Source organism: Dermacentor variabilis, chromosome 4 (genome assembly GCF_050947875.1).
Source record: "Dermacentor variabilis isolate Ectoservices chromosome 4, ASM5094787v1, whole genome shotgun sequence".
NCBI lineage: Eukaryota > Metazoa > Arthropoda > Arachnida > Ixodida > Ixodidae > Dermacentor > Dermacentor variabilis.
The window spans coordinates 188251521-188261849 of record NC_134571.1 but is presented as its reverse complement, the minus strand read 5'-3'; the positions used below and the strand labels follow the sequence as shown (position 1 = coordinate 188261849).

The following is a 10329-nucleotide window of genomic DNA, read 5'->3' as shown; positions in this document are numbered from 1 at the left end:
CCATAACAAGTCTAGTAGACCTGAAATCACTATGCTATGTCTACGTTAGCCTACTGTACGAGGCCGATGGCACGCAGTGAACATTGCGGTTGATAAACTTGCCTGATACATGTAAGCTTTGCGCTTCAGCATTGCCTTCTTGCCCTGTAAAGCAGTATTGTTAAAAGTGCATCGCATAAAAATAATCCGACCTCGACATGTAACGACACTATTCCGTGAAACGGGTCACTGCACCGTGAATAAGTGCACGAACGAGACCTAACAAAGAAATCAGTTTTCATCCTATTATGTCGCGAAAAAAGAACCCTGGCTACCGCCACAATAAGACCTCGCATGTTCATGCCGCATGCTTGCACCATGCATTATGCAAAGCGAATCTATAACCAAAGCGAATCTATAACAGATCTATAATCCAACATCTATAACTGCTTCGGACGCTCACGCAGTCCGCAGCAGGTCGCTAGACCACTAGTCAAGCGCGATTCCAACCATACATAATGCTGTTATTACTAATCAAAACTACTGTGTTCATCGGCGGGAACCTCGTCCGCCAAACGAGGTAGTCGCACCATGTATCTACAGATAACCACTTGAACGCTTGCCGAGGTAACAGGACAGTTTATCACGCAGCAGACCAGTACGCCACGCTGTTAGGCTCGTTATATGTTTCCCAACTACTCATTGCTGCTAAACCATTGCTCACAACGTGGGATCGCGGCAGTAAAGTTACATTCGTTTTCTTAAATAACAACTGATCCCCAAGGCTTATTGTAGGCACAAACACGCACGTACAGGTCGAGCTTTGTATTCCGTCCACCTGAAGGCCAGCCGAAACTGCGATCATGCCGTCTTAGATCACTTCAGTGCGTCTCACTTAACCGTTTCTCAGTTTGAAGACGCCACATCATACTAAATAGACCGCGAGAGCGCGAAAAGAAAAAGCAGAAAGTGCCGCCAAGCGGACACCTGGCATAAAATACGGAGGGCTCGCCCAAGGCAGCATGTCGATTTCCCATATATGTCGCCACTGCTTGCGCCATACGGCGGCGTACGTGAAGAAAAAGGTCTATACACCAAAGTGTCTTGGAAGAAAACAAAAGCCTCTGGATTTGTGTCCTGCTATCTTAAGAAGAATAACCATGCAGTTCTATATGTCTAGCATCTGACCTTGAGTCTGCTCATAGCAACTATGAGTGTGCTCATATTAACTCCAATCGCGACTGTGTGGCAGCGTTTACAGTCCGCGAATGGACAATCGTGAACGTCGCTCCATCGGTGTGACTCTTTCAGTGCCACTTATTTGTAATACCTTGGTAAGCGATTAGGCACAAATGTTTTCGACCAGGCCAGTCTTAAAGGCGCTAGGGAAATACCGCATTTGTGAACGAATTGTTACGGCATCGAACCTTTACTGATGTGCACGGGTTTGGTTCTACGAGCGGGCGTACGGCTACGCGCTCGCGTGTCTCACCACATTTGCGCGTATGCGTACGTCCGCGAATAAGAGCAATAAAGCTGCACGTCTGAGCACAGAGTGCGGCCTCCGTGGCTCGCTGGACGGCCCAAAGTTGGTCTTGGAGTTCTGAGCTGAGCGGCGTGGCCGACAACCGCGCCCGTAGATTTTCCTGGGAGACTGCCATATTATCTTGATATATTTCGCATCCCCACAAGATGCGTTGAAGGGTGGCTCTAACAAACTTGCATAGCCTGCACATAACGCTCTCGTATATATCAGGGTAGAAAGTTTATGAGCTTCCAGTTAAGACGCATTTCGGAATACGAGGGTAAGCAGGTTATAAACAAACTAGACGTGTGCAAAGTTCTCTAAACAAATTGTTTACATACCCACATTGTATGGCCCATGCTCCGGATGCCTCTGTGACATTTGCTTGCAAGTATTTTGCTAGAACAATTGCTTTTTCGGGCATCGGTGATAATCGCCCCGGCTGCTATCCCACAACGTCGGGAACTGTTCCACTAAAACTAAGCATAACTACGCGTCGTCCGAGCACGTTGACATGGTGACACACACGACTCCTTCTGTTGTGTCATTTCACCCACAGAATGATGGCAGTAGTGATTCTACTGACGAAAAGGCCAATGGGTGTAGTTTCCAGGCTTTGTCTGTGCGAATGCGCTAAAGAGTCCGCGGGCCGCCGCCAGAAAAAAATTCCGGGGAATTTCTCGAGCGGGCCGGGCCGCCACCTATGCGCGGACCTCGTATACCGGAAGCTAGACCCCACGTGAGGCCTGGTCCGCGGGCCAAAAGAGGGCTGTGGTCCTTCGTCTGGATACACCTTAATGAACAGACGAGGAGACCACTCCGGTTGAGCAAGTTCCGGGAGACCTTTCCGAGCGAGGAAGCAGCTGACTCCTGCCCACTTTTTTGCAGCTTGCTTTGGACGCGATAGTACCTACTGAATTCTATAAAGGGTGTTCCTGACTGCCACCTAACAATGTTTAGGCGATTAAAGTAAATATTTGCTTGTGCCTTGTTTCCTTCCCGCCTGTTTGAGGGGCCACAACGAGTTTGTCCGAATTTCTTTTCGCAGGAGGACGCAGTGCAGCTAATCGCTGGCGTACAAGCACCTTTGAACCGGTTCGCCCTGACATTAAGTCTCAGAATGGACGTCTATCGTAACACTAAAATTACAAGCATTCGCCAGACTGTCCCTGGTGGACCGTTGGACAACACACGCAGTGATGGGCACTTTTTAAGGAAGTTTGAGAAGGTGAGCAATATGGCTGCCAATATATACTCTCAATATAGCTGCCAAGGGCCTGAAAAATTCCTTAGTCGATAAAATTTGCAGTTCCACGTGACGTTTCGTCATCCTGATCAAAATGCAAAATAGCATTTTGTAAAGCTTCCGTTTGCCGGCACAAATTTCAAGACACGTGAGTTCTCGGCAACCAATCACAGAGTCAACATGGCGGATAATGGCGGCCGTGCAGCCGCCATGCGCGCCGAGCCTCAGGGTAAAATTTTAGCGATCTTAACGTCTCCGGCATGACGTATCCGGCATGACGTTTCCGGCTTCACCGACCATTGCTTATCACTCCGGAAGCGCCGTACTCGTAAACAGATCAGACAACTACCGCCATCTGTAGTAAAGGATGATAAATGGATGAGGCTTGGCCGTTCCGGGCTAGATGCACTCGGTGATAAGTGTACGTAAACTCACGACCGGACTGGCCGCACTGCGGCCTGCATGGTTTCCGGCCGCATCTACACCAGTGCCGCCACGTCGCGTTCTCCTTCATGACAAATGCAGCATGCGGTTCCTGCTCGTTTCTGGCGCTGTGTCAGAGAGCATTTCATTCGTCTACTTTGACGCGTCCGTCGTATGCACGCAATACGCACGCAATATCTTGAACGCACGCAATATCTTGATGATGTTGCACTAACGGAAATGATCGCTGGAGAATATCGCCCTTGAATTCAACCTACCTTTGCTTTTCGTGCGCCATCGTGGCATACAGTACTTATAGTCACCTCGAGAAAGCATTTACCAAGCAAATCTTGATGGGTATGTAACTGTGCTGTTGAAATGTAGCGTATGAAGCTTCGCCAAGTGGAGTTTACATGCTTTGTGCGCCTTCACTTGTCTGCGTCACACTTTCCTGCTGCGCCGTGGCGCACGCTTTCGCTCTGAAAGCTGCGACAAGAAAGACGTATTCCGTCTTCCTCTACTCAGCGTTGTGTTCTTGCACAGCCATCGCTCGTGTTCGAGTACGTACGTACTACGCAACGCATCGGCATTAGTGTAATAGCTCAAATCACGAGCGCATACGGGAGAACGCCCGCCGAGAGAGACACCCGTCAACTGGCAAATGATGATCGAGCAACGTACACGCCTGGCTGCCTAGCCGTACGTTGGCGCAACCGAGAGATCAACACAAGGATCAATAGTTGCGTATGATTCTTCATTATTCGCCATATCCCCATCGCTACCACTTTGGCGCCAGATGCGCGCGTCGTCTCCATAGGCGGTATTTAATAGCTGCTAAAAACAAAATTGGATTATTACCAGCCCCGTTGTTTTCCCAAGATAACATTGAGAGTTTACTATAGACATTCATAGTCAATTTAGCACAAATTACATTTCGTTGCGGTTGACCTTTAAGTCGCTGGTATAAAACGTTAAAGCGAAGCTTTCTTTGCCGCTTTCTTCAACTTTCCCACTGCTGCTGCTGCTTTGGGTTGTTGCGGCTAAAACCCCTCTATACACTTTTGCGCCGACCAGGTTAAGTACCGCCAACTTACCCTCCTCCTCCACGCTTCTCTCCCACTCACCCTTTTAGCTTTCGGCATCAAGCGGAACTTACGTAGCTGCAGCTTCCTGTTCGGAGTGGAAGTGACGGTATGTTTTTTAGCATTGTTTACTTTCACGTCGATTTAATTGGCTTTAATAATCGGCTTTAATTGCACCAGCTACGGTTTAAACTGTGAATGCGATTCCATCCAAGAACCACCGCCTAATGTAATCAGTGGTCTGGTCGTGTTCGCCACTTCGCATCAACCTGCGACGGGTTGTGCCACGAGAGACAACGTACAGTGGAATGTAGTGCCTGGACGCTTGGAGACCACTGCCGTTTTTCGCGCATTTGGAAAACAACGACCGCGAACTGCTACTTCAGAGGAATACAACAGCTGGTCCCCTTTGCATTCTTCTTATGGTGACTGCCACAGCTCTGCTAAGCACGGGCGGGCCTCTCACCATCGTCTTAACAGCAGCCAAAGCGGAATCCCCGCATCGCAACTCCAGGAAGCGGAAACTCCGGAACCGGAAATTTTGAAACCAGAAATGCCGGAACCGGATTTGATGTGAGGGGAAAAGGCAGCGCACAACAAAGGTTGTCGCTACTTAAAGGGACACTAAAGTGAAAAATGATTTCTTCTGCATCAGTAAGTTACCGTTCTAAAACACCAAAAACATTACTCTTACAACGATAAGACGTTTGGTAAGCCAGAAGAAGCGCAAGAATGAAAGGCGACTGGCGACGCCTACTTAAGTTCCCGCACCGGGGGGCTGTGACGTCTTGGATTTTGATGGCATCTTCTAGGGCCTACTAAATATATATAGCGGTACAGATTGACTACATTGTGTTCTAAAGGAACCAAATAATAAACATGGCAAGTTTCGGTAACCTTTATTCAGCCAACGCGGCCGAAAAGCGAAAACATACTTTGGAATCCCTGACGTCACGGTGACGTAACGGCGCTGGGGTTTTGGCGCGAAATTCAAATACTGATAATTGGACCTTCATTTCCTCATCTAATAAACAAACCATTTTTTTAAATGACTGCCTGCAGGGTTCTCAAGCAATGCTTCATTAGTCCAAACTGATTTATTGTTTCGCTTTAGTGTCCCTTTAAGAAAGCGGCGGTGGAGCGTGGATGGAGCGGTTTTAGTTGCGGCTGCTGCTGTCCGGCACGCCTTTAACGGCGGCCGCGTCGTAACGTTGTCGAGACGTGGCTATGTCACAAAAACATAAAAGGCGTGCGCTGTCACTGTTTTGTTTTATGACATTTGTTTAAGAGCAGTTATTCTCAAAAATCCGGGGAATAACTTCGTAATTAATGTAAGACAAGGTGAGCGCTACTTGGATGGCCCGCGCGGTTGTAGTTCGGAATGATTATTCGCCAAGCGATGCCCATGGCAGACACCGGATTTTCTGCGACACGGGGCCCTTAACGCTATCGTGTCGGTACATGACAGGAGTGCGGCACAAAGGGAAGATGGCCCGAGAAGCTCGCGTCAAGATTGACGCCACGTCGCATCTACATAATTAATGCCTTCTGGACGTTTAACGTCTAACTAGGCGTGACCCCTCACAAATGCTGTGCAGGAGATGCCGCGCTTGTCTCCGTGCTCACCCGCAACAGCAACGACAGTAGAGGGAGGAGGTGGGAAGAATGTTAGCAAGTGAATAGAGAGAAAGAGAGAGGAAGTAGTTTTGTGAGCTACAACCCAGAATGCGCGGAAGCGTGGGCTTGGTGACGAGGAGACGAACGCTCGCATATAGCGTCGAGCGGAGCAAGAACAACAAACACAAAGGGAGCAGGCAAGGCTACATTTGACATCCCTTCACGAAGTTCGTGTGCCCTTAATATAACATACTGATGTAATCAGCACTAGAGCGGACGTGGGACACTAGTAAGGCGACAAGGACAAGCGCTGACTTCCAACTCCACTAGTCCTTGTTGCTTTACTATTGCTTTACAGTTGCCTTGCCTTACTAGTGTCCCGCGCCCACTCTTCCGCTGGTTACGTCAGCGTGGAATGCTAGCTAGCCCGGTCTCACGCCTTGCTTCAGTCAAAATATCGCCGCCAAATAACGTCAGTGAAGGCAAACAGCAGACAAACTTCGCTTACATCGATTCCCACAATGCGCTGGATCTGCATGTTTTAGAGCGCAGCTCTTTGGCGTCCGTTCCTGGGTTTCGCGTCGTCGTCGTCGTCGGCCTCGTAACCAGCTCCGCCCCCCTTTCAACCCCCCAGCGCTAGCAGCGACCGACTGATACCGCTGGATGCCGCTGACGCCGCTAGAGAGTCAAGATAACGTGACTGCATAGAACACCGTCGCCGCCATGCAGAAAGAGGAGGAAAGGGTCCCCCCCCCTGTTCTTGTGTGGCGGATAGGGTGCTCTTCAGTTGCCGACGCGCCGGTTATTCGTTGTCCCTGAAACCAACTCCGCAGCTGGGGTTGACTCACTATCGGCGTCAGCGGCATCAGTCAGTCGCTGCTATCTCTTCCCTCCTCCCTTTATCGTGTTGTCCGCTTGCTGCTCGCGCTTCTGCCCCCATCGTTTGCCGCTGGGTGTACACGCCGCCCCCCTCCCCCCTCTTCCTGCGAGTCTCCGGTTGTCAAAGCGCCGGCTCGAACTTAATTCCTTTCTTCGCTCCTCCTCCAATGCAACCCCTGTGCGGTGGCAATCAGAGAGCCAGATCGGTGGCGGCGGATCTGTATATGTGCACCGCCCGAGCCGAAATTGCCGCTGCCGTTCGCCCTGTGCGGTGGCAATCAGAGAGCCAGATCGGTGGCGGCTTGACATAAAGACAAACAGCAATTTCCTAACACTTATGCGGGAGAACATCCCGTTCCTCTCGCTCGTAACGCGTCCCACGGCTGTGACAACCTCGCGAGGCACTTGTATAGATCTCGTCTTTGAGAATCAAGCATTGGTGTACCAAGTCGAACATATATCAGTCTATTTCTCCGACCACAAAGCTTCCTTCATGACTGTCAAGAACTGTTAGTGGAGTCTTTGTTAAAGGAATACGTGTGAAAAATAAAAAAAAATTCTGTGATAGCGCATACATGTGTTGCTCGATTTCTTTGCCTCAATCTATCGAAAAGGTGAAACAGCTTATTTGCTGCGCTCAAACTTCGCATTAGGAAGTAACGTAATCGTCGGTGATTTTTTTGAGGGAGAACTGCGGCGAATAATTGTGTACATAATTTGCCAGTTGAAGCTTATATTGATACGGGAGTTGCTATTTCTATTATTCGCGCTGATCTGTGTTCCTCATCCATGCAATGTAGCTGCTCCTTACACCGGAACTCGTCTACGTGGTACAAATGATATTGTAATATGAGCACCTGTGCAGCGCACCGTTCAAGTTTAGTTTGCATTCACGGAATACGCCGCCATATTTAATTGCGCCACAACACGCCACATTCATCATCAAGGCCTAATTCAATTTGCAGTACTGTCTTCCTGTGCTCACATGCTTATTCTCGGCTGGCAGTTTCTCTCTTCCACGTCTGCTTTCATCTCGTGCTGACAATGCCTCGATCACTTGACAGATACTGATAATTCAGATGACGTGTACCACACCGCCTTCGTTTACGAACTGCTGATGATTGTATGGTGCCCCCAGACCACGAGAAACTTATCGTAGTCAACACTGACATCACCGATGGTGACGGTCTAGTTGTACCGCCAGCTCGTTGCTTATCCAAAGGTATTGCACTAGTACCCAGCTTTGTTCGCTTCACCAACGGCACGGCCATTTTGGCTGTACTCAGCGCAACTAATGAGCCAATATTGTTTCTTAAATGCGCTGTTCTCACTTGCGCCGTGGACAATAAGCTTGCCTCTGTTCTTACCTTGAATACTGATGTTACATAACACCTACAGTTATAGATGCGGTTTCTGCTCTGTTTCGCTAATGCAGTCAACACCAATCTAACGCTACAGCAGACGGAGGAGTAACGGGCGTTGTTATGCAGCCATAATACGTCATTCGAAGTACATTCTACCGTTCTAGGAATGACTTCTGCAACAGCACGTCCCTTACATACATACATATGGAACTTCTATCGTGCGCCGTCGACCATATCGAGTTTCTTCCGCCGTACGCCAGATCATTGACACAGACGTTGCGGACATGATGACACCAAGCATAATCCCCCCTTCCTCAAGGCCTTCGTCGTCACCTGCCGTTTTGGGGGCGTAAGAAATACGGGTTGGTGCGTATTTTTGTGGACTACCATGCCTTGAAAAAGATAACCCGGAAGGGTGTATATACATTGTCCAGAATATATGATGCGTTAGATTCATTAGAACGCGCGGAGCATATCTGTAGCCTTGATCTACGCTCTGGTTACTGGCAGATCACCATGCATTAAACCCATAAAAAAAAGCTGCCTTTGCAACACCCGATGGACTTTACGAATTTAACATAATGCCCTGCAGCCTATTTAACGCTCCCGCAACATCTGAGCGAATAAGTAACATTGTACTACGGTGCCCAAAGTGGAAGACTTGTTCATGCTACCTGGACGATATAGTCCTATTTTCATCGACCTTGAATGAGCACTTCCAGCGCGTCGACGAAGTGACGACATGCCTCTCAGCTGCTGCCGTTCAGCAGAATACGAGATATTCCCACTTTGCTCGCCAGACCACTAATGTACTCGGACACCTTGGCAGCAAGGAGGGTACTCGACCTAACCCCGCTAAGATTATCGCTGAGCTCCAGAGACTTGCGTGGCTTCCTTGCCCTAGCTTCTCATTTCCGGCGCTTTTTATGTAAATTTGCCACCATTGCGGTTCCGTTTCATCAGCCCCTTCCTTCAGGAGCTCCCTACTTATGGTCGGACGAATGCCAAACTGATTTTGACCCCCTCAAGCTTGCACTCACGTCCGAACTTGCACTTTCTCATTTCGACTGCAGCGCACCCACTCTTCTACATACTGACGCCAGTGGCCACGGTATCGGCGCTGTTCTTCTGAATCGTCAGGTAAATTCCGATGAAAGTGTGGTCGCCTATGCAAGTCGCAAGTTGACAGCTGCAGCGAAAAATTATACGATTACCGAATAACAGTGTCTTGCCGTTGTTTGGTCTATCCGAAAATTCTGGCCTATCTGCTCGGCCGCCACTTTATGGTAGTTACTGACCACCCGTCCTTGTGCTGATTAGTGACGCTTAAGAATTTACTGGGACGTCTTAGTCGTTGGAAACTCCATTTACCAAAGTATTACTTTGACATCGCCTGCAAGTCTGGAAAAAATTACAGGATGCCGATGATTTCTCTCACTGTCCCCTGCCACCTTCTTCAAACGCTGCTTGCTTACCACTTTCCATGAGCAAATTTGAGGACGCGTCTTCTGTGGTTCCTTCGTTTGCAGCTGTTGACCGACTTCCATCTAACCATCCTCATACGTTTGCATCTTGCCAACGTAGTGATTCCTAGCGCCACTCCATTATTGAACGTCTTCGTGGATCATCTCGTTCAAACTTTTGGCTCGGTCGGCTTCAAGATCACAAGAGCTTCAAGATCACAATTCGATGCTTTATCGATACGTGTTTCAGCACGACGGGCACCGTTGGGTCCCTGTCATCACTCATCACTTCTCGCCCAGATATTGGAGACCTTTCAAGACGACCCCACGGCCGGTCACTTTGATTACCGTAAAACCTATGAGCGCATCCGCAGCCGCTTCTGATAGCCGGTACTTCCGATCAACGTAGTGAAATACGTGGCTTCCTGCTAGCTCTACCAATAACGCAAACGACTGGCCTCAACTCCGGCTGGACTGCTCTAACCTGTACCGTGTTCTGAAGCTCCTTTCGCAGTCGTCTGTATCGACCCGTATGGACTGCTAGCCATATAAGCAGGCGGTAACCGGTAGATTGTCACAGCTGTAGACCACTTGAAATGGTACGCTGAAACAGTCAGTCACACTACCTTCAGGTTCCACAGCAGAAGTTCCGGCCTTTTTCTTAAAAGCCATTTTTATGTCATAGAGCCCCACGTGCTCTTTTTAGTGACCATGGGAAAACATTTGTATCAGGGCTCCTCGAGGGGGCCAT

At 49.1% G+C, this 10329-nt stretch overlaps 1 protein-coding gene across 1 annotated transcript in view; it reads left to right on the top strand.

The window, feature by feature from the left end:
* The first annotated feature begins 2567 nt into the window (after nucleotides 1–2567).
* The window catches only part of LOC142578104 (uncharacterized), a 64810-nt gene continuing 57048 nt past the window's right edge, over nucleotides 2568–10329 (top strand). The window contains exon 1 of the mRNA XM_075687518.1: nucleotides 2568–2732. Coding sequence (XP_075543633.1) covers nucleotides 2625–2732 — 108 coding nt within the window. The 5' untranslated portion in view covers nucleotides 2568–2624. The remainder of the gene's footprint in view (nucleotides 2733–10329) is intronic.